Source organism: Bombina bombina, chromosome 1 (assembly GCF_027579735.1).
Source record: "Bombina bombina isolate aBomBom1 chromosome 1, aBomBom1.pri, whole genome shotgun sequence".
NCBI classification, from domain to species: domain Eukaryota; kingdom Metazoa; phylum Chordata; class Amphibia; order Anura; family Bombinatoridae; genus Bombina; species Bombina bombina.
In genome coordinates, this window is record NC_069499.1 from 635,435,037 (window position 1) to 635,460,662 (window position 25,626).

General features: G+C 40.5%; 1 protein-coding gene across 4 annotated transcripts in view; it reads right to left on the reverse strand.

Annotated features, from left to right (window-relative positions):
* Positions 1 to 767: 767 nt before the first annotated feature.
* The window catches only part of PDZD11 (PDZ domain containing 11), a 47,866-nt gene continuing 23,007 nt past the window's right edge, over positions 768 to 25,626 (reverse strand). For all 4 annotated transcript variants that reach the window (XM_053699052.1, XM_053699055.1, XM_053699051.1 and 1 more), the window contains 2 exons: positions 12,179 to 12,239; positions 768 to 1,611 (listed from right to left, as the gene is read on the reverse strand). In XM_053699052.1, coding sequence (XP_053555027.1) covers positions 1,577 to 1,611; positions 12,179 to 12,239 — 96 coding nt within the window. In that variant the 3' untranslated portion in view covers positions 768 to 1,576. The remainder of the gene's footprint in view (positions 1,612 to 12,178; positions 12,240 to 25,626) is intronic.

A 25,626-nucleotide genomic window follows, 5' to 3' on the forward strand; every position in this document is an offset into this window, starting at 1 on the left:
ACTCATGGCAAATATAAGTACAATACATATATTTAGAACTTTATATAAATGCATAAAGTGCCAAACCATAGCTGAGGTGTCTTAAGAAATAAAAAACCATACTTACCAAAAGACACCCATCCACATATAGCAGATAGCCAAACCAGTACTAAAACAGTTATTAGTAGAGGTAATGGTAAATTGAGAGTATATCGTCGATCTGAAGAGGGAGGTAGGAGATGAATCTCTACGACCGATAACAGAGAACCTATGAAATAGACCCCCGTTAGGGAAATCATCGAATTCAAATAAGTGATACTCCCTTCATGTCCCTCTGACATTCGCTGTACTCTGAGAGGAATCGGGCTTCAACAATGCTGAGAAGCGCATATCAACGTAGAAATCTTAGCACAAACTTACTTCACCACCTCCATAGGAGGCAAAGTTTGTAAAACTGAATTGTGGGTGTGGTGAGGGGTATATTTATAGGCATTTTGAGGTTTGGGAAACTTTGCCCCTCCTGGTAGGATTGTATATCCCATATGTCACTAGCTCATGGACTCTTGCCAATTACATGAAAGAAATTTAACTTTGTGGGTTTCTCATCTATGATATTCTTTGTTCTTCATCTAATGTTTTAGTCATTTCATTAAATGTTTTACAAGCACATTTAAAAGCATTTTAATTAATAATTTTATTAAAAGGACACAGCAGATAACATTTTTTTAAAAATCTTTAAAAACTGAAATTGAAATAACCAGAAAAAGCATGTTTGTGCACCACAAATATTGTATGATACATATATTATTTATTGAGTGAAAGGAACACATAAATGTTAAGCAGATCACAGCAATCCCTTATTAAATTAATGGATCAGTCAAGTCAGCCATCTTCATTAAGAAATATATATATATTTTTTATAAAGGATAAGAAAAATGCTGTGAATGCACATATTCAGTGCAGAATCCACCCCCCCCCCCCAAAAAAAAAAAGCAGCAAGAAGCAAAGAATCAAATCCCCTTAATATTTCATTAAACATACAATTTTGTATTTCACATATTGGGGCTTGCTATACACAATTCTATTCTACAGTTGTATAATTTATGCTTTTTCAGTTAGTTTTTCTGTGTTTTTTTTTTAAACATATTATTATTATTATTGTGTCATGGGGTCTACTACTCCCTCCAAGTACACTACACTGTTTCCATATAAAAGAATTTCTTCTGTAAATAGGATTTAATGTAGGTTCATAAACCTCAAGATGATGTGTTTACTATAGTTTTAGTTAAAAAAAATAAAACACGTGATATCTTATATCTAATTCAGTGCCATGACTAGATTATCAAACCAAATTATCTTCTCTATTTCCCAAACGACTATCCAAACAGGTGAGATTAACTAAACTGTAGTCAAAGTTGGATTACAGGACTGCAACAAAAAATTTGGGGTTGCAGGTGTGAAAGCAGCCGTGTCTCACCACAGAAAATAAAATCATGTTCATTATGAGGGAAAATAAAAGGCCAGAGTCCTTATACATTAGAGGTTTCAAATGGAATGTGGACGGAAAAAAGGCTCCAGCAGTTTATTCCAAACACTTCTAGTGGACTGTTCTTTCTTTCTGACGTTGGTAATCTGCAGAGCAAAACACAGAGTACTGTAAAATGATCTCCCATGCAATCTGTTCCCAATTATCCATTTTACATGCTGGAGTGCATTAACCTGTTTATAAACCGCTCCTTTATCTATACTTTGTCTATACTTTGTCTTTTAAAACAGCTTATTTTGCCTGCTGAAACCACCACCTATATTGAGAAGTTCAATACTGCAGTAATGGGTTCAGAAAAGTTATGCAAACAAGAGCCAACAGAAACAAAATAACACTTATTAATGTTCATTTGAAGTTGTTCTCAGACAAAAATGCAATAAGGAAGCCTTGGTGTTTATATAGTGTGATAAGATAATTCAAGCTCAGCTCCCTTTGATGGGTTTTGGTTTCAAAGAACAAAAAAAACTAAATGTATTCTTACCTGATAAAATGTCTTTCTTTCCAGACATTGAGTCCACAACTTCATTCCAAATACTAGTGGGATATTCAACTCCTGGCCAGGAGGAGGCAAAGAGCACCCCAGCAAAGCTGTTAAGTGTAACTTCCCTTACCCATAATCCCCAGTAATTCAGCCGAAGGAAAATTGAAAAAGAAAAAACACAAGGGTATAGAGGTACCTGAGGTTTACTCAAAAAAACTGCTGAATTATAATTAAAAAAAGAGGGCGGGTCGTGGACTCTCCATGCCCGGAAAGAAAGAAATTTATCAGGTAAGCATACATTTTGTTTTCTTTCCTATGGCATGGAGAGACCACAACTTCATTCCAATTACTAGTGGGAACCAATACCAAAGCTAGAGGACACAGAATGAAAAGGGAGTGAGAGCAAGGCAGGAGGACCTAAACAGAAGGCACCACCGCTTGAAGAACCTTTCTCCCAAAAGAGGCCTCAGCCGAGGCAAAAGTATCAAATTGGTAGAATTTGGAAAAAGTATGCAAAGAGGACCATGTTGCCATCTTGCAAATCTGTTCCACAAAAGCTTCATTTTTTAAATCCCAAGATGAGGAAAGAGCCCTAGTGGAATGAGCCGTAATTCTCTCAGGAGGCTGCTGTCCAGCTGTCTCATAAGCTAAACGAATAATACTTCTTAACCAGAGGGAAAGAGTAGTAGAAGTGGCCTTTACGCTTTCCAGAGAAAACAACAAACAGGGCTGAAGATTGCCGAAAATCTTTAGTTGCTTGAAGGTAAAATTTTAGAGCATGCACAACATCTAGGTTATGCAAAAGCCGTATCTTAATGGAATAAGGATTAGAACAAAAAGAAGGAACAACAAATTCCTGATTAAAAGAGGCCTCAGCCGAGGCAAAAGTATCAAATTTGTAGAATTTGGAAAAAGTATGCAAAGAGGACCATGTTGCCATCTTGCAAATCTGTTCCACAGAAGCTTCATTTTTGAAATCCCAAGATGAGGAGAGAGCCCTAGTGGAATGAGCCGTAATTCTCTCAGGAGGCTGCTGTCCAGCTGTCTCATAAGCTAAACGAATAATAATTCTTAACCAGAGGGAAAGAGTAGTAGAAGTGGCCTTTACGCTTTCCAGAGAAAACAACAAACAGGGCTGAAGATTGCCGAAAATCTTTAGTTGCTTGAAGGTAAAATTTTAGAGCACGCACAACATCTAGGTTATGCAAAAGCCGTATTTTATGGGAATAAGGATTAGAACAAAAAGAAGGAACAACAAATTCCTGATTAATGTTTCAATTCACAACCTTAGGGAGAAAACCCAACTTAGTATGAAGGACCACCTTAGCAGCTGCATAAAAAATAAGGTACAGGGAATTAACACTGCAGAGCCGAAAACTCAGAAACTTGAGTGGAAGAAATAGCAAGAAGAAACAAAACCTTCCAAGATAACAATTTTATATCAACAACATGCATCTGCTCAAACGGAGCCTGCTGCAAAACTCAAAGAACAAGGTGAAGGCTCCAAGGAGGAGCAACAGGTTTAAACACATATCTGCCAAACATTTGTGCAAAAGAATAGACAGTGCAGAAATCTGACCCTTTAGAGTGCTGACTGACGAACCTTTCTCCAGACCATCCTGAAAAAAAAAAAAATGCGGGGAATCCTCACCCGGGTCTAGGAGAAACCCTTAGATTCACATCAATAAAAGGTATTTACGCCATACCTTATGGTAAATCCTGTGAGTAACAGGTTTACAAGCCTGAAGCATGGTATCAATGACTGCCTCTGAAAAAAAACAACGTCTAGTCAAAACTAGGCGTTCAATCTCCAAGCAGTCAGCTTCAGAGAATCCAGATTTGGATGGAGGAATGGACCCGAAGAAGATTCTTCCTCAAAGGTAACTTTCAAGGTGGAAAAGATGACATCTTCACCAGATCTGTGAATCAGATCCTGCGAGGCCATGCAGGAGCTATCAGAATTACAGATGCTCTCTCCTGTTTGATACGAGCAATGACTCGTGGAAGGAGAGAAAACGGAGGAAACAGGTATGCCAGAGAGAAGATCCAAGGAACCGCTAGAGCATCTATCAGAGCGGCCTGAGGATCTCTTGATCTTGAACCGTACTTTGGGAGTTTGGCGTTTTGACGAGACGCCATTAGATCCAATTCCGGAACCCCCCACCTGAGGGTTATCTCTGAGAACACTTCAGGATGGAGAGCCTACTCCCCGGGATGAAAAGTCTGTCTGCTCAGAAAATCCACCTCCCAGTTGTCCACCCCTGGAATGTGGATAGCAGATAGACAATCGTGAGCTGGCGTCCGTAGTCACAATCACCTGGGAAGGTCAAAGGAAGCAAGTGCACCAAGACAGATGTTCATGTGAAATCCACCACGAGAGAGTCTCTTGTTAGGAGATCCAAATCTATCCTCTGCGAGAGATCCGAATGGTCTTCGTTCCATTGATTGAGCATGCATAGTTGCAGAGGTCTCAGATGGAACCGAACAAAAGGAATGATGTCCATGGAAGAAACCATCAAACCAATCACCTCCATGCATTGAGCCACTGATGGACGAATAGCAGACTGGAGAGAAAGGCACGAAGCAAGAAGTTTGGATTTTCTGACATCCGTCCGGAAAATCTTCACGGACAGAGAATCTATGATTGTCCCTAAGAAACAAACGCTTGTAGCTGGAACAAGGGAACTCCTTTCCAGATTCACTTTCTATCCGTGGGAACGTAGAATAGACAACATCTCTGTATGTGATTTTGCCAGTTGAAAGTCGACGCCTGAACCAAGATGTCGTCTAGGTAAAGTGCCACCGCAATTCCCTGGGATCTGACCAATGCCAAAAGAGCCCCCAGAACCTTTGTAAATATTCTGGGAGCCGTGGCAAGACCAAATAGAAGTGCAACAAATTGGAAATGCTTGTCCAGAAAGGTAAATCTTAGAAACTGGTGATAATCCCTGTGAATGGGAACATGTAGATACGCCTCCTTCAGGTCTATGGTCGTCATGAACTAACCTTCCTGAACCAATGGAACGAATAGAAGAATTTGTTGAGGCACTTTAAGTCTAGAATGGGACGGAAAGTTCCCTCCTTTTTGGGAACCACAAAAAGATTTGAATAGAATCCTTGTCCCTGTTCCTCTACAGGAACAATTACTACCAGGGAGGATAGGTCCTCTACGCAGTTTAAGAAGGTCTCCCTCTTTACTTGGTTTGTGGATAGCCTTGAAAGGAGAAATCGGTCCTTTGGAGAGCAAGACTTGAATCCTATTCTGTAACCCTGGGATACTATGTCCACAGCCCACGGATCTAGGACATTGCATATCCAAGCTTGCTGAAAAAGAGAAAGGCTGCACACACTTGATCCAAAATTGGATCAGGGCGGACCCTTCATGCTGATTTAGAATCAGTGAAAGGCTTCTTGTTTTGCTTCCCCTTATTTCAAGGCTGACTGGACCTCCAAGAGGTCTTGGATTGCTCTGGTTTGGAAGAAGAGGAGGAAGACTTCGGTCCTTTAAAGTTACTAAAGGAGCCAAAATTAGAATTCTGACAACTCTTAGACTTGAATCCTATTCTGTAACCCTGGGATACTATGTCTACAGCCCACGGATCTAGGACATTGCATATCCAAGCTTGCTGAAAAAGAGAAAGCCTGCACACACTTGATCCAAAATTGGATCAGGGCAGACCCTTCATGCTGATTTAGAATCAGTGAAAGGCTTCTTGTTTTGCTTCCCCTTATTCCAAGGCTGACTGGACCTCCAAGAGGTCTTGGATTGCTCTGGTTTGGAAGAGGAGGAGGAAGACTTCGGTCCTTTAAAGTTACTAAAGGAGCCAAAATTAGAATTCTGACAACTCTTAGGTCTATTCTTCTTGTCCTGGAGGTAGAAAAGATCCCTTTTCATCCGTAATTTCAGAAATGAATTCCGTCAGACCAGGACCAAATAAAGTTTTACCTTTATAAGGTAAAGACAAAAGCTTGGCTTTTGAAGTTACATCGGCCGACCAGGATTTTAACCACAGAGCTCTTCAAGCTAGAACAGTGAAGCTAGACATCTTAGCTCCCAGTATAATTACCTGCATGTTAATATCACAGATAAAGGTATTGGCCAGTTTAAGAGCTTTGATCCTATCCTGGATCTCCTCTATCGTAGTCTCTTCTGATATTAGATCAGACAAGGCATTGCACCAATAAGATGTTACTCCCGCAACCGTAGCAATACTTGCCTCAGGTTGCCACTGTAATCCTTGATGGATGTAAATATTTTTTAAGTAAGCCTTTAGCTTCTTATCCATGGGATCCTTAAAGGAACAACTATCCTCTATAGGAATGGTAGTTCTTTTAGCTAGAGTAGAGATAGCTCTTTCTACTTTAGGCACAATGCGCCATGAGTCACGAATGGAGTCAGCAATAGGAAACATCTTTTTAGAAACAGGGGAAGGAGAAAAAGGAACCCCTGACTTATCCCATTCCTAAACTATAATTTCAGACATCTTGTCTGGAACAGGATACATCCTGATAAAACCGTGCTGTGACACAGAGAAACGTGTTGCTATGGTTTTTACTTTTTAAATCAATTTTTAAATATTTTTCTCACTGCTGCTTGTCCTTTTTGACTATAACAGTCTGCCATTGGGCCTTAAACAAAGATAATCTCTACTATTGACCATTGCCTGACATCTTTCCCAGCACCAAGGAACATCCCTGGACTCCCCGTGGATTGGTACGAGGATTTTCGTATTTCGAATTGTGCCTGGGTGTCTGCCGGACGACACTTTGGTTCCGGCCTGCTTATATTGCACATTTGTGCTCTTCATCATGTGAGTAAGATTCTATCAGCACTTGTACTGATAATTGCTGGTTTCCTGCCTGATCTGCACTATGTGGCACCCTCTATCCTTCTTGTTCTAGATTCATCTTTTTTGTGCCGTGGCGTGACACATTAGAGGAGCTGCCTGATTTGTGATACCATCTGGATTGGATTAACCTATTAAGGGACACTTCTGTGTTATTAGCTTATCAGACATTCTGTCTTAGCATTTTTTATTGCATCACTGTCACGTTTTGCATTTTTGAATTTATTCTTTGTTTACTTATGGTCAGCATCTTATACTGACACTGTAGTCATTATACAATTGATATAACTAACACATTAGTTAGTTACACTATATAATTGATATAATACTAAATCCTACTATAGACATTTGTTGATATATTTGTTGCATATTTGCTTAAAGATCTGTACATATTTACATTACTGGTTTACTAAGTATTTCAGTTTGTATTGTTGGCGCCTCTTATAGCTACCAGTTTGGCTTGAATCAAGGTTACATACTTCTGCTTGCTGTGTATCTTAGTTTGGAACAGGAAAAACATCAACAGATGAGGGAGAATCATAATATCTATTAAGTTTAGTAGACTTTTTTAGGGTTGACAGCAACCGAAGGTTCAGAGTCGTCCAAAGTAGCTAGAACCTCTTTCAGAAGCAACTGGAGAAGTTCAAGCTTAAATCTGAAATTAACTTCTTCAGATTCTGAAAAATTTCCCTACATCATGAGTCTGTGATTTCACCTTCAGAAGCTACTGAAGTATCCTCCTCATCAGACATTTGGGAAAGGTTGACCAGTGCAGATTTAGAGTGGTCAGAAACCTTACCAGCAGAAATATGTTTAGATTTCCTCTTACACTTAAAGGGACACTTAACACCTGCTGAAAATTTTCTAAACTTTTTCTGAGGAATCAAAATAAACCAATACACTTTTCTCAATGCTGTATGTTCATCTTACTATAAAACTCTTCATGAAGACTCCTCATATTTTCTATGCTTATCCTCAGCTTGTGTTTTCCTATGCAGGGTGCCATCTTGTAACGCACGTTCATTTCAGGCACTGCAGTCACATGACATGTGTGCACGGCAGCTTCTCTCACTGATGTTATAGAAGGCAGTCAAATTGTCAATGCTAATTCACTGTAATGCAAACTTTTGTTTTCATAATCATATTATTTTAATTATCAAACAGCACCACACTTTTTATGCTATATAAAAAGTGTGGTGCTGTTTGATAATTAAAATAATATGATTATGAAAACAAAAGTAAATTCCTGGAACACACAGAGAGAAAATTCTCCACAGATATTGCAGAGAACTGAATAACAGGGAGTTAAAAAAAACGGCTTCTAGACTCTCTCCCTCCCTCCTCCCCCCTGCCTCTGAATATTGGGCGATTGAAAGTTGAAACTGAACTTAGTGAACAGTGAAACACACAGACTGTGGGTATGTTCAGTACATAAAACAGTGAAACACACAGACTGTGGGTATGTTCAGTACATAAAATGTTTAAAATATGCTTGATAAAAGAAGATGCAATTACTGTATATCAAATATAAAATAGATCTTTGTCCTCATACACTGTAATGCATGCTTTGCATTACAGTGAATTAGCATTGACAATTTGACTGCCTTCTATAACATCAGTGAGAGAAGCTGCCGTGCACACGTCATGTGACTGCAGTGCCTGAAATGAACGTGCGTTACAAGATGGCACCCTGCATAGGAAAACACAAGTTGAGGATAAGCATAGAAAATATGAGGAGTCTTCATGAAGAGTTTTTTAGTAAGATGAACATACAGCATTGAGAACAGTGTATTAGTTTATTTTGATTCCTCAGCAACAGTTAGTTCAGAAAATCTTAAGCAGGTGTAAAGTGTCCCTTTAACAGAAGTAGGAAAAGCAGCAGACACCGCAGAAGTTATCTGCGCAGCAAAATCTCCTGCCAAATAAACACCCCAGAAGGTTGAGAGGAACCACAGAGCACTGCATGCAAGACTATCAGCGCTTGGCATGTCTGAGGAGAAAGCTGAGGCATATCCTGAACAGCACTGTCCTGAGAGACATATGGCTCAGAAGGCAGTAGTTTGTCTTTAAACTTAAGGGTTTTAGATAAGCAACTGGCACAAAATTGCACAGGGGGAACAACCTGGGCCTCCAGACAAAGCAAACATTTGAATTGATTCCCAATTTTTAAATATAAAAATAATAATATCACCAGTCTGGTAAATAAATCAGCCACAAGTAACTGATAAAAGCAAAATAAGAAAAGACAGTTGTAATTTTGAAAAATAAAAATAATTTACAGACACCTCTATACCTCAGCAAGCCGTGTAGTCTTACCGCACCAGGACTTCACTAGAAACTGCAAGGAGACACTCATGCATCCGCTGTTGGAATAAACTATCAGGCTAAGGGAGCTGTTGAATAGATCCTGCTCGATCCAACTAGTCTACACAGAGAAAGCAATGTTATCACTTCACTGCCGATACTCAATAGAATAGAAAAAAATGTAAGCACTAAATATCATCTTATATAATATACCGCTCTTATATAATAGGGACAAAAACCCCATGCAGCATAATAAAGCAAATACTTATAACCCTCCAGAACAGCCTCTTAAAGTGAATGTAAATTTTGTATGTTATGAAAGTAAAATTAAATAGTTAATAAGTATATTAAAAAAAACGCCACTTTAATTTTCTCATAAAATGTGTAATAAAATTTTTATATACATTTCTAAATATCGGTCTTTGTCTATACCTGCTCCTCCCACTCTCAACTTCCTTATTCTGTGCAATATTACGTATACAGCGGTCCCACCCGCTGTTTACGTAGTGGCAATGCGCGCTCCCGTCTCTGCTAATCAATGCGCATGCGCCAAACCCCGATTCCGCTGTCAATCAACATAGTATTCAGTGAATCAATACATTCACTGAATACTAGCGTTGGGTAGCGAAGCAAAGCATATGATCCTCATCCCCGTAATATTCCCAAGTTGTATTTTTAATAATATATTAATAGTAATAAAATTTGGTAATCAATGGTTAAAATAAACTTTATATATATATATATATATATATATATATATATATATATATATATATATATATATATATTAGAAAAATGTTGCAATCATAAAATAAATCTTTATAACAATAAATATATACATTATTCATATGTGATTGTAGAATACGGAGCCCCTTTAAAATTAAACTTACCTAGCGCTATAAGATTTCTTGAATGAATTAATTTAGTCAGAGAATTTTCCAATTGCGCATGCGCAAAATGTGAACGAGCTTCAGAGTAAAATGTAGGAAGAGCTGTCTAACGCAATCGCAATAAGAACACGTGACGACACAGAAAGGGGTTTGGTCCCCCCCGTGGTTAATCCAGTTATTGGTTGTAAGGATCGTGCATACAATCGCACTGAGTTAGCGAAAATGCCGGGCGGAGGATTACAATGACGGGTGCAAGGCTATAATCAATAAAAATCACGGTAATTACAATGTTTTTAAAAATGTCATGAATTAAACTCATGTTATTTATAATTCACTGTTACGCCGAACTTTAGAGAGCAAGCTGACTTTACATTCACTTTAAGCTATTAAGTCTCTTATTAACTCTCACCAGGGAACCCCTTAACGCTCACATGCCAGTGCCTGAAAAAAAAAAAACTGCCCAAACTGTTAACCCAACCTAAGGTTAAAACTGTCACAAAAATAAATTCACAAGAGGAATTAACCTGCAAAGTGCTGCCCTTCAATACCTAGAAGGCAAATGCACTTACCTGTGGATCCAGCTGCAGGGCAGGAACAACTTAGGTGTGATACTTTTAAAGGGCCACTAAACCCAAAATCTTTCTTTCATGATTCAGATAAAACATACAAATTTAAACAACATTACAATTTACATCTATTATTTATTTTGCTTCATTTTTTAGATATCCTTATTTGAAGAAAAAGCAATGCACATGAGTGAGCCAATCACATGAGGCTTCTATGTGCAGCAACCAATCAGCAGCTACTGAGCATATCTAGATATGCTTTTCTGCAAAGAATATCAAGAGAATAAAATAAATTACATAATAGAAGTAAATTAGAAAGATGTTTAAAATGGCATTATCTTTCAAAATCATGAAAGAAAAAGTGTGGATTTCATGTCCCTTTAACTCTCTATTAGGGACCTTCAGAAAAAGAATGAACAGAGTAACCCAACCCTGGCTTTCTATAAAGGGGCAGCAATTGCTGCTTTTTAATTGCTAAGAGCGACCATTACTCTTACTAAAGAGATTGACATGGACACAGCATAGCCCCATTCCTTGCATGCAGGGAGAAGTACCCATAAAAGGATTAAATATCTTCAGACACCATCTTCGCAAATCCTCCATTGACAAAGGCAAAGAGAATGACTGGGGATTATGGGTAAGGGAATTTGCACTTAACAGCTTTGCTGGGGTGCTTTTTGCCTCCTCCTGCTGGCCAGGAGTTGAATATTCCACTAGTAATTGGAAGTTGTGGACTCTCCATGCCATAGGAAAGAAACAGCTATTTTATATACAAAAATAAACCTAAGAGAGGCAGTGTCCAATACATTTGATACATTTGCATCTGATATACTGTAACAAGCTACTGGAAACATTTAAAGGGCCATTAAAGTTTCATGATTCATATACAGCATGCAATTTAAAATAAACAAAAAAACTTTCTAATATACTTCCATTTTCAGAATGTGCACATTCTCTTTATGTGCACAGCATATACATTTTGTGATTGGCTGATGGCTGTCACATGTTACATGGGGAGCAAAAATTGGATTTAAAAAAAAGGACAGTAAACACCTTCAAATTTGTATATAAAATGTTTAGGTATGCATAATGACCCAACTTTCCAATATATTTTCATTATTTAATTTTGCCCTCTTTTCGTGCAATTTCTTACTCTCGCCATACTGACTTCTCAAGACTAACTCTGCTACACATCTGTCCCTGATTGGCTTTAACCAATAGCAACTGCAAAACAATTCACTTATACTAAATTTACGACAGTGGCTAGCTTTGTCGTCTACAAATGGTGGTTGGAATGTGGCTATTATTAAGAAATTGCAGTAAAAATTATGTTAATTTGTTTTAAAAACATTAAGGCTTTGCTATGTTGTTTTAGAGCAACACAGCAGAAATGTCTTGTAATTACAAGGTGTTTACTGTCCCTAATAATTTAAATATAATAATTTCGGGCAAATTTAAAAGTAAGTGCTATTTCATTGTCTTTTTGTTGTGTATTTGTCAATTTTTTAATTCTACTAAAGTCCCTTTAATAAAGAAAAGTCAAACAATCATGTCTGATTACTTACTGTAAGGAAAAAAGCGAACTTGCATAAAGATTTCCCGGGCGGTTTTCAGGATCTCCACAGCCTGATGAAGAGAGTGAGATTTAATGCCCTTCCTAATTTTTATTGTCCTTGTGTTACTAAAACAGGCATGTGAGGTATTGTATCATAAGCAGACTCAGAAAGTATTTTATGTATTTATTATAGTAATACAAGAGTCCAACGTTAAATGGACATTGTAGTCAAGTTTTTTTGCGGGGGTTAAACACAAGATGGCTTTTATTTATTTATTATAGTAATACAAGAGTCCAAACGTTAAATGGACATTGTAGTCAAGTTTTTTGGGGGGGCTTTTCAAAATGTATTTAATTTTTTGTTTTTTTAAAGTTCCTGTCCCGAGGTAACCAAAGTTTTCATGTCTTACCGCTCTATACCAGTATAGCAGAGGCAGAGTTGTCCACACCAGACGGTGAGGATTATTAGGAAGTATAAAGACCAATACTTGAATTTTGTTTACTTAAAGCGATAATAAAAGGATATTAATAACAGCACGCCTGATCGTGCAATTGTACTAAATGTAGTGGGCTCCTGTGCTGGGTAAAGCACTGTGATAGATAGCACACCTATGACACGCTTTTGAAAGAAAAAAATAAAAGGAGTAGAAGAGGAAGGTAAGGTAGTTTTTTATTTTATTTTTTACAAGTGTCAATGTTAATATTACATAATTGTGCACAAAGTACAGAATTATGTAACATTATCTACATTTACTGTCCGTTTATGCTTTTTTAATGCAAAACATTTTGACATGTCTAAATGCTCCTCTTTCATACAGGGAGTGCAGAATTATTAGGCAAGTTGTATTTTTGAGGATTCATTTTATTATTGAACAACAACCATGTTCTCAATGAACCCAAAAAACTCATTAATATCAAAGCTGAATATTTTTGGAAGTAGTTTTTAGTTTGTTTTTAGTTATAGCTATTTTAGGGGGATATCTGTGTGTGCAGGTGACTATTACTGTGCATAATTATTAGGCAACTTAACAAAAAACAAATATATACCCATTTAAATTATTTATTTTTACCAGTGAAACCAATATAACATCTCAACATTCACAAATATACATTTCTGACATTCAAAAACAAAACAAAAACAAATCAGTGACCAATATAGCCACCTTTCTTTGCAAGGACACTCAAAAGCCTGCCATCCATGGATTGTGTCAGTGTTTTGATCTGTTCACCATCAACATTGCGTGCAGCAGCAACCACAGCCTCCCAGACACTGTTCAGAGAGGTGTACTGTTTTCCCTCCTTGTAAATCTCACATTTGATGATGGACCACAGGTTCTCAATGGGGTTCAGATCAGGTGAACAAGGAGGCCATGTCATTAGATTTTCTTCTTTTATACCCTTTCTTGCCAGCCATGCTGTGGAGTACTTGGACGCGTGTGATGGAGCATTGTCCTGCATGAAAATCATGTTTTTCTTGAAGGATGCAGACTTCTTCCTGTACCACTGCTTGAAGAAGGTGTCTTCCAGAAACTGGCAGTAGGACTGGGAGTTGAGCTTGACTCCATCCTCAACCCGAAAAGGCCCCACAAGCTCATCTTTGATTATACCAGCCCAAACCAGTACTCCACCTCCACCTTGCTGGCGTCTGAGTCGGACTGGAGCTCTCTGCCCTTTACCAATCCAGCCACGGGCCCATCCATCTGGCCCATCAAGACTCACTCTCATTTCATCAGTCCATAAAACCTTAGAAAAATCAGTCTTGAGATATTTCTTGGCCCAGTCTTGACGTTTCAGCTTGTGTGTCTTGTTCAGTGGTGGTCGTCTTTCAGCCTTTCTTACCTTGGCCATGTCTCTGAGTATTGCACACCTTGTGCTTTTGGGCACTCCAGTGATGTTGCAGCTCTGAAATATGGCCAAACTGGTGGCAAGTGGCATCTTGGCAGCTGCACGCTTGACTTTTCTCAGTTCATGGGCAGTTATTTTGCGCCTTGGTTTTTCCACACGCTTCTTGCGACCCTGTTGACTATTTTGAATGAAACGCTTGATTGTTCGATGATCACGCTTCAGAAGCTTTGCAATTTTAAGAGTGCTGCATCCCTCTGCAAGATATCTCACTATTTTTGACTTTTCTGAGCCTGTCAAGTCCTTCTTTTGACCCATTTTGCCAAAGGAAAGGAAGTTGCTTAATATTATGCACACCTGATATAGGGTGTTGATGTCATTAGACCACACCCCTTCTCATTACAGAGATGCACATCACCTAATATGCTTAATTGGTAGTAGGCTTACGAGCCTATACAGCTTGGAGTAAGACAACATGCATAAAGAGGATGATGTGGTCAAAATACTCATTTGCCTAATAATTCTGCACACAGTGTATAAATATTTTTTTTGTAAAATGCCCTTTAAGATAGGATATGATTTGAAAAAGTGCAGAAAAGGATATTTACCAAAATAAGCCTACAAATAGTGAATATCAATAATTTGACTATGAAGAAAGACAGTGGGTCACTATAAAATATGGCTAACTAAATCTTACATAGTTATGCATAAAAAGACCCATGTCATTTGTTACACTGAAAGTTACTTTTTATTATTTCTTATTATTTTCTATATCTTTATATAATTGAACCTTAAACAGTTACAAAAAAAGATTAAATTATATTATATATGTTAAAATACAACTAACAGCACCGATTTAAATCTAAAAATAATCAACTACATTCTACTCGCAAAAAGTCTATGGCAGAATGAAGGTGTACAGGAATAGTAAATAGTATGTATGCAAATACAGAGAAACTATTGGTCCCCCTAAAAGGAACCAACAAAGACTATTCTAAACCAGCACTGATTGTAAACAAATATAAATGTACTCAGTGGATATAGAAACATAGAATGTAGATAAAAACTAAAAACATAAATAATGCTTACCTGATCATTTTATTTCCATAGAGGGGAGGAGGGACCACGGCTTCATTCATTACTAGTGGGAATTACGAATCTGGACAGCAGGAGGAGGCAAAGACACCCCAGCCAAAGGCTTAAATACCTCTCCCACTCCCCTCATACCTCTCCAACTCCCCTCATCCCCCAGTCATTCTGCCGAGGGAACAGTAGGAGAAATATTCGGGTATAAATGGTGCCAGAAGAGAATATAAAATTTGGGTTTTCCCATCGAAGATACGGGCGGAGACCATGGACTCTCCTCCCCTCGATGGAAATAAAATTATCAGGTAAGCATAATTTATGTTTTCCATCTAAAGGGGAGGAGAGTCCACGGCTTCATTCATTACTAGTGGCAACATATACCCAAGCTCTAGAGGACACTGAACGAAACCCGGAGGGTAAAAGGCGGACCCTTAATCTGAGGGCACCACAGCCTGTAGAACCTTTCTCCCAAAAAACGCTTCTGCAGAAGCAAAAACGTCAAATTTGTAAAACTTAGTGAAGGTATGCAAGGAGGACCAGGTAGCAGCCTTGCAAATCTGCTCCATAGAAGCCTCATTCTTGAAGGCCCAAGATGAAGCTACCACTCTAGTAGAATGAGCCGTAATCCTCAGAGGAGGCTTATTGCCCGCCGTCTCATAGGCCAAGCGGATCAGGCTCCTCAGCCAAAAAGACAAAGAAGTAGCAGAAGCTCTCTGACCCCTGCGCTTCCCTGAATACACAACAAAAAGAAAGAGTTAGATTGTCTGAAATCCTTTGTGGCCTAAAGATAAAATTTCAAGGCACGAACCAAGTCCAGATTATGAAGTAACCTCTCCTTAGGAGAAGGAGGATTAGGACATAAAGAAGGAATGACTATCTCCTGATCTATGTTGCAGTTAGACACCACCTTGGGGAGCCTTAATCTGCATGAAACAACAGATAAGGGGGCTCATATTGCAAGGCCGCCAGCTCAGAAACTCGGCATGCCGATGCAATGGCCAACAGAAAGAGAACCTTCCATGATAGAATTTTTATGTCAAGAGAATGCACAGGTTTAAACAGAACCTTCTGCAATACCTTAAGAACCAAGTTTAAGCTCCAAGGGGGAGCAGACTGCTTAAAGACAGGCCTGATTCGAGATAGAAGGTGAACAAAGGATTGTATGTCAGGGAGATCAGCAAGTCTCCTGTGTAACAGAACAGATAAAAATTTGCCCCTTTAGGGAAAAAGCGGTGAGACCCTTCTCCAATCCTTCTTGAAGAAAGGACAAAATCCTGGATACCCTCACCCTGTGCCAAGGGTAGCCATGAGTTTTAGAATGGAGGATGCGCTCTCCTGCTTTATACGCGCCACTACACGAGGAAGAAGCGGTAACAGAGGGAATTCGTATGCTAGACCGAACCCCCAAGGCATCGCCAATGCGTCTATTAGCTCCGCCAGGGGGTCCCTCAACCTCGATCCGTATCGGGGAAGCTTGCAGTTCAATCTGGATGCCATGAGATCGATCTCCGGCGTCCCCCATCTGAGACAGATCTCCGCAAACACCTCGGGGTGAAGAGACCATTCCAGGTGAAAAGTCTGCCTGCTGAGAAAATCCACCTTCCAGTTGTCCACACCCGGGATGTGGATCGCAGAGAGCGAACAGTTGTGGGTCTCCGCCCACTCCAGTATCCAAGACACCTCCCTCATTGCTAGGGAGCTCCTAGTGCCTCCCTGGTGGTTGATGTAAGCCACCGAGGTGATATTGTCCGTCTGGAACCTGATAAAGCTGAAGTCTCTCAGACAAGGCTCCGCCTCCAGAGCGCTGTAGATCGCTCGAAGATCCGAGATTTTAGCCACAGAACCGAAAAACCTGACACCTTGGCATTCAGACGGATAATCTACATATTAGCGTCACAAATCAAAGAATTGGCCACCTTTAGGGCCTTAATCTTTTCCTGCACCTCTTCGAAAGAGGGTTCACCCTCAATCATATCAAATAATGCATTGCACAAATATGACGCAGTTCCAGCAACCGCAGCTGCCGGTTGAAAAACAAACCCTGTGTGTTGAAAGATCTTTCTCAACATGTTTTCCAATTTCTTATCCAAAGGCTCCTTGAACGAAGAACTATCGCTATAAGGAATCGTTGTGCGCTTAGCGAGCCTGGAGATGGCCCCATCTACTTTGGGAATGGTCCCCCACAACCCTAGCAGGGCCTCCGGGACAGGGAAAATCTTTTTAAATTGAGAAGGGGAAAAGGAAAAACCTAATCGCTCCCACTCATTCTTAATAATGTTCGCCATCTTGACAGGAACCAGGACGGTCTGGGGAACCACCCTGTCCTCATAAACCTTATCCAACTTAGGAATGGAGGGCTCCTCTGGTAGTTTGGGTTCCGGAACCTCTAAGGTAGCCAGCACTTGCTTTACAAAAAACGAAAGTTCTCTATTTTAAACCGAAAACCGGTTTCCTTCGCTGCCAGTGGTTTAGATGACACGAACTCCGATCCCGAAAGGGCCTCTTCCGATGCGTCGGATTGGGCCTCGTCATCGTACCACCCCCCTCTGGGGCGTCCGACAGACAACTCGTGGGTACGGCCGCTATGAAAAGCTCTACGCTTGCGCTTAGCAGAACGTGGCAAAGCATGTATCCCCTTAGCGACTGTCGTTTCAAGCTGGTCCGAAAAGTCTGGCGGCCAAGCAATTTCCCCCGAAGGGATAACAGTCGGACCCTGGGGCGCTTCATGTGGTATATGGGACGCCAATAGGGAACCATTCTCACAGGACGGAGACCCCTCAGAGGTGGACAGCTCAGTAGTGCTAGACATTCTCTTATGTCTTATCCTTCTCAAGGCATGTTGAACACAGTTGCGCAGGCTGGTCTACCAAAACATTACAATAAACACAGGTATAAGACTTAGATAAAGAGGGAGTACCCTCTAACATGTCAGAATCCTCCATAGCTTTTAGAAAAAATACTAGAACAGGAACCTTTATAACCACCAATGGCCGGGGCACTCACCACCTCCTATGAACCGGACTCAGAAACCGATTTGTCTCCTCCGTCGCACATCAGACCAGAAGTGAAGCCCCACCCGGCCACAAGGATGACTATGCAGAACCACCCCTGCCGATGAGAAAGAGCGACAAAACAATGCAAAACTCCCTTAAGAGAACATGTCAGTTCCACAAAAATGCCAGAGATTACTCTGAATCCTATTCGGTACCCTTGAGAGACAATACTCTGAATCCAATGATTTTGGACAGAATCTGCCCAAATGTTTTGGAAGAATCTTAATCTGCCCCCTACCAGCTGAGCTGGAATGAGGGCCGCACCTTCATGCAGACTTGGGGGCTGGCTTTGGTTTCTTAAACGGTTTGGATTTACTCCAACTTGAAGAAGGTTTCCAGTTGGAACCAGATTCTTTGGGGGAAGGATTAGGTGGTTCCTTATTTTGTCGAAAGGAACGAAAGCGGTTAGAAGATTTAGATTTACCCTTAGGTCTTTTATCCTGAGGCAAAAAAACTCCCTTCCCCCCAGTGAGAGTTGAAATAATCGAATCCAACTGAGAACCAAATAACTTATTACCTTGTGTCATGATACACTCATGTGGAGTAGTCGATACCTGGATTAGCTACCCGGCAGAGGTGGTATTGTAACCTCAGCCTGGAAGAGGTTAATGTGAATTGCCTTTTCTGTGTGTGTGAAATCTGCTTTCAGAAGGCTGTAAGCTGAGACCCCACCTCCTTAGCCCATCACAGGTCTGAGGTGAAGTGTTCTTTGTGTAACTGGTAACTGTGTGTAGGAATGCAAAACGCTCCTCCACTACTGGGAGCTAAGACTTGCTTGCATTGGCTGCACTGGTAAATTATAACCAGGGCGTTGTCTTTGACAAGACAAAGAAAGTTTAAATATGTAGCAGAAAGACTTTTTGGGCAGAACTGCTCTGGGGACCAAAGTCATCAACATCATTATCAGCAGCTCTCCACATATCTAAAGCAATTTGATAATAAGTAAGATATTGTGTTTCTATTTTATGTCCCCTATTCTTTTTAAAGAATTGAAACTTTGCAATTGTATGTTATTTTGAATGTCTTTATAATTTTGCACTGTGTAACCTGTGTTGATATTTTTGTTATTAAACACATAGAAAATCTCATTCTGTCTTTTGGGCTCTAATATCATAATTCACACTCCTGTTGAGACAAGGTTAAAGGCACGTTACCTAATTGTTAAATTGTGCGAGTTTTTGGGGGTTCCCAAAACGCCCCTATAATTTAGACGTTTTGGTGGTGGCAGCAGAAATTGTTAGAGCAGTGTGGACCGGATTTGGGGTTAATGTGGCGTCTCTTTTAAGGTCCTTTTGTAGAGTTGCAAGGTTAAAGGGACACTGTAACCAAAATTTTTCTTTCATGATTCAGATTGAGCATGCAATTTTAAGCAACTTTCTAATTTACACCTATTATCAAATTTTCTTCATTCTCTTGGTATCTTTATTTGAAATGCAAGAATGTAAGTTTATATGTCGGCCTATTTTTGGTGAACAACCTGGGTTGTCCTTGCTGATTGGTGGATAAATTCATCCACCAATAAAAATGTGCTGTCCAGAGTACTGAACCCAAAAAAAGTTTAGATGCCTTCTTTTTCAAATAAAGATAGCAAGAGAACGAAGAAAAATTGATAATAGGAGTAAATTAGAAAGTTGCTTAAAATTGCATGCTCTTTCTGAAAAAAAAAATTGGGTTCAGTGTCCCTTTAAGGGAACCAGAGCTGTGTGCCATTAACCCCTTCATGCCCACACCCCTCTATAGTGAAGTTGAGAAGGTTTGATTTGTCACACCTTGTAAAGAAAGAGATAATAATCTAGACTAAGATACCATGTCAGCATTCCAATATTTAAGCCACAAAGCTCTTCTAGCTAAAATAGCTAAAGACATAGATTTAACATCAATTTTGAAGATATCAAAAATGGCATCACAAATAAAATGATTAGCATGTTGAAGCAAGTGAACAATGCTAGACAAATCAGGATCCGATTCCTGTTGCGCTAAACTTTCCAACCAAAAAGTTGATGCAGCTGCAACATCAGCCATAGAAATGGCAGGCATGAGGAGATGAATAAAAAGAGAGAAGCGCTCAAGCAGGGAACGAACAATAACATAATAGCTTGCTCTATGGCTAGTTACCACCCAAGAAGCAGCCTCTTTTTGCTCAACATGTGCCTTTCACAGAGAAGAACTTTCCTGAAGCATATCAGTCTGATCCTGACTTCACAGTACAGTCCAGCCCGAAATACCAGGTAATCCCTCTCTTAACGAGAGAAACAGCAAAACCCTAGACGTACGTTTCGGCCTATTGTGGGCCTCGTCAGTGAGGTGCACCCATATCCCTCTAGGCACACTGAGCAACGGGTCCACGTCTGGATTCCCGAATCACACTTAGGGAGACTTCCCAAAATGTCATAATTTGCATAAATAAAAAGAGAGAAGCGCTCAACCTGGGAACGAACAATAACATAATAGCTTGCTCTATGGCTAGTTACCACCCAAGAAGCAGCCTCTTTTTGCTCAACATGTGCCTTTCCCTAAGTAGACATAGCCCGATCAACTTTGGGGATTTTTTCCCAAAACTCCAATCCAACTTCTGGCAAAGGATACGATTTTTTAAACCTTGAAGAAGGAATAAAAGAAGTACCAGGACTATTCCATTCCTTAGAAATCATATCAGAAATAGCACCAGGAACTAGAAAAACCTCTGGAGTAACCACAGGAGGTTTATAAACAGAATTTAAACGTTTACTAGTTTTAATATTAAGAGGACTAGTTTCCTCAATATCCAATGTAATCAACACTTCTTTTAACAAGGAAAGAATATACTCCATTTTAAATAAATAAGTAGATTTGTCAGTGTCAATATCTGAGGAAGGATCTTCTGAATCAGATATATCCTCATCAGATGAGGATAATTCAGTATGTTGTCGGTCATTAGAAATTTCATCAACTTTATGAGAAGTTTAAAAAGACCTTTTACGTTTATTAGAAGGCGGAATGGCAAACAAATCCTTCTAAATCGCATCAGCAATAAAATCTTTTATATTCACAAGTATATCTTGTACATTAGATGTTGAAGGAACAACAGGCATAGTACTATTACTGATGGACACATTCTCTGCGTGTAAAAGCTTATCAGGACAACTATAACATACCACAGCTGGAGATATAATCTCCCCAAATTTACAACAAATGCACTTAGCTTTGGTAGAACTGTTATCATGCAGCAGCGTTCCAACAGTGTTTTCTGAGACAGGATCAGATTGAGGACATCTTGCAAATGTAATAGAAAAAACAGAATTTATGCTTACCTAATAAATTACTTTCTCCAACGGTGTGTCCGGTCCACGGCATCATCCTTACTTGTGGGATATCTCTTCCCCAACAGGAAATGGCAAAGAGTCCCAGCAAAGCTGGCCATATAGTCCCTCCTAGGCTCCGCCCACCCCAGTCATTCGACCGGACAGGAGGAAATATATATAGGAGAAACCATATGGTACCGTGGTGACTGTAGTTAGAGAAAATAATTCATCAGACCTGATTAAAAAACCAGGGCGGGCCGTGGACCGGACACACCGTTGGAGAAAGTAATTTATCAGGTAAGCATAAATTCTGTTTTCGGTCCACGGCGTCATCCTTACTTGTGGGAACCAATACCAAAGCTTTAGGACACGGATGAAGGGAGGGAGCAAATCAGGTTACCTAAACGGAAGGCACCACAGCTTGCAAAACCTCTCTCCCAAAAATAGCCTCCGAAGAAGCAAAAGTATCAAATTTGTAAAATTTGGCAAAAGTGTGCAGTGAAGACCAAGTCGCTGCCTTACATATCTGGTCAACAGAAGCCTCGTTCTTGAAGGCCCATGTGGAAGCCACAGCCCTAGTGGAGTGAGCTGTGATTCTTTCAGGAGGCTGCCGTCCGGCAGTCTCATAAGCCAATCGGATGATGCTTTTAAGCCAAAAGGAAAGAGAGGTAGAAGTCGCTTTTTGACCTCTCCTTTTACCAGAATAAACAACAAACAAGGAAGATGTTTGTCTGAAATCTTTTGTAGCCTCTAAATAGAATTTTAGAGCACGGACTACGTCCAAATTGTGTAACAAACGTTCCTTCTTTGAAACTGGATTCGGACACAAAGAAGGTAAAACTATCTCCTGGTTAATATTTTTGTTAGAAACAACCTTAGGAAGAAAACCAGGCTTAGTACGCAAAACCACCTTATCTGCATGGAACACCAGATAGGGCGGAGAACACTGCAGAGCAGATAACTCTGAAACTCTTCTAGCAGAAGAAATTGCAACCAAAAACAAAACTTTCCAAGATAGTAACTTAATATCTATGGAATGTAAAGGTTCAAACGGAACCCCTTGAAGAACTGAAAGAACTAGATTTAGACTCCAGGGAGGAGTCAAAGGTCTGTAAACAGGCTTGATCCTAACCAGAGCCTGAACAAATGCTTGAACATCTGGCACAGCTGCCAGTCTTTTGTGTAGTAAGACAGATAAAGCAGAGATCTGTCCCTTTAGAGAACTTGCAGATAATCCTTTCTCCAAACTTTCTTGTAGAAAGGAGAGAATCTTAGGAATTTTTATCTTATTCCACGGGAATCCTTTGGATTCACACCAACAGATATATATTTTCCATATTTTATGGTAAATCTTTCTAGTTACCGGTTTTCTGGCCTGAACCAGAGTATCTATCACAGAATCTGAAAACCCACGCTTCGATAGAATCAAGCGTTCAATCTCCAAGCCGTCAGCTGGAGGGAGACCAGATTTGGATGTTCGAATGGACCCTGAACAAGAAGGTCCTGTCTCAAAGGTAGCTTCCATGGTGGAACCGATGACATATTCACCAGGTCTGCATACCAAGTCCTGCGTGGCCACGCAGGAGCTATCAAGATCACCGAGGCCCTCTCCTGATTGATCCTGGCTACCAGCCTGGGAATGAGAGGAAACGGTGGAAATACATAAGCTAGGTTGAAGGTCCAAGGTGCTACTAGTGCATCTACTAGAGTCGCCTTGGGATCCCTGGATCTGGACCCGTAGCAAGGAACCTTGAAGTTCTGACGAGACGCCATCAGATCCATGTCTGGAATGCCCCATAATTGAGTTATTTGGGCAAAGATCTCCGGATGGAGTTCAAACTCCCATGGATGGAATGTCTGACGACTCAGAAAATCCGCCTCCCAGTTTTCCACACCTGGGATGTGGATCGCAGACAGGTGGCAGGAGTGATCCTCCGCCCATTGAATTATTTTGGTCACTTCTTTCATCGCCAGGGAACTCCTTGTTCCCCCCTGATGATTGATATACGCAACGGTTGTCATGTTGTCTGATTGGAACCTTATGAATCTGGCCTTTGCTAGTTGAGGCCAAGCCCTGAGAGCATTGAATATCGCTCTCAGTTCCAGAATGTTTATCGGGAGAAGAGACTCTTCCCGAGACCATAGACCCTGAGCTTTCAGGGATTCCCAAACCGCACCCCAGCCCACTAGACTGGCGTCGGTCGTGACAATGACCCACTCTGGTCTGCGGAAGCTCATTCCCTGGGACAGATGGTCCAGGGTCAGCCACCAACGGAGTGAATCTCTGGTCTTCTGATCTACTTGAATCATTGAAGACAAGTCTGTATAGTCCCCATTCCACTGTTTGAGCATGCACAGTTGTAATGGTCTTAGATGAATTTGTGCAAAAGGAACTATGTCCATTGCTGCAACCATCAACCCTACTACTTCCATGCACTGCGCTATGGAAGGACGAGGAACAGAATGAAGAACTTGACAAGTGCTTAGAAGTTTTGACTTTCTGACCTCTGTCAGAAAAATCCTCATTTCTAAAGAATCTATTATTGTTCCCAAGAAGGGAACTCTTGTCGACGGAGACAGAGAACTTTTTTCTATGTTCACCTTCCATCCGTGTGATCTGAGAAAGGCCAGAACGATGTCTGTATGAGCCTTTGCTTTTGACAGGGACGACGCTTGTATTAGAATGTCGTCCAAGTAAGGTACTACTGCAATGCCCCTCGGTCTTAGAACCGCTAGAAGGGACCCTAGTACCTTTGTGAAAATCCTTGGAGCAGTGGCTAACCCGAATGGGAGGGCCACAAACTGGTAATGCTTGTCCAGAAAAGCGAACCTTAGGAACTGATGATGTTCTTTGTGGATAGGAATATGTAGGTACGCATCCTTTAGATCCACGGTAGTCATAAATTGACTTTCCTGGATAGTGGGTAGAATCGTTCGAATGGTTTCCATCTTGAACGATGGTACCCTGAGAAATTTGTTTAGGATCTTCAAATCCAAAATTGGTCTGAAAGTTCCCTCTTTTTTGGGAACTACGAACAGATTGGAATAAAATCCCATTCCTTGTTCCTTTATTGGAACTGGGTGTATCACTCCCATCTTTAACAGGTCTTCTACACAATGTAAGAACGCCTGTCTCTTTATTTGGTTTGAGGATAAGTGAGACATGTGGAACCTTCCCCTTGGGGGTAGTTCCCTGAATTCCAGGAGATAACCCTGAGAAACTATTTCTAGCGCCCAGGGATCCTGAACATCTCTTGCCCAAGCAAAGAGAGAGAGTCTGCCCCCCACTAGATCCGGTCCCGGATCGGGGGCTACTCCTTCATGCTGTTTTGTTAGCAGCGGCAGGCTTCTTGGCCTGCTTACCCTTGTTCCAGCCTTGCATCGGTTTCCAGGCTGGTTTGGGTTGTGAGGCATTACCCTCTTGCTTAGAGGATGCAGAATTAGAGGCCGGTCCGTTCCTGAAATTGCGAAAGGAACGAAAATTAGACTTATTTTTGGCCTTGAAAGGCCTATCTTGTGGAAGGGCGTGGCCCTTTCCCCCAGTGATGTCTGAAATAATTTCTTTCAATTCTGGTCCAAATAGAGTTTTACCTTTGAAAGGGATGTTAAGCAATTTTGTCTTGGATGACACATCCGCTGACCAAGACTTTAGCCAAAGCGCTCTGCGCGCCACGATAGCAAACCCTGAATTTTTCGCCGCTAATCTAGCTAATTGCAAAGCGGCATCTAAAATAAAAGAGTTAGCCAACTTAAGTGCGTGAACTCTGTCCATAACCTCCTCATATGGAGTCTCTCTATTAAGCGAGTTTTCTAGTTCCTCGAACCAGAACCACGCTGCTGTAGTGACAGGAACAATGCACGAAATGGGTTGTAGAAGGTAACCTTGCTGTACAAAAATCTTTTTAAGCAAACCCTCCAATTTTTTATCCATAGGATCTTTGAAAGCACAACTATCTTCGATAGGAATAGTAGTGCGTTTGTTTAGAGTAGAAACTGCCCCCTCGACCTTAGGGACTGTCTGCCATAAGTCCTTTCTGGGGTCGACCATAGGAAATAATTTCTTAAATATAGGGGGGGGAACAAAAGGTATGCCGGGCTTTTCCCACTCCTTATTTACTATGTCCGCCACCCGCTTGGGTATAGGAAAAGCATCGGGGTGCACCGGAACCTCTAGGAACTTGTCCATCTTGCATAAT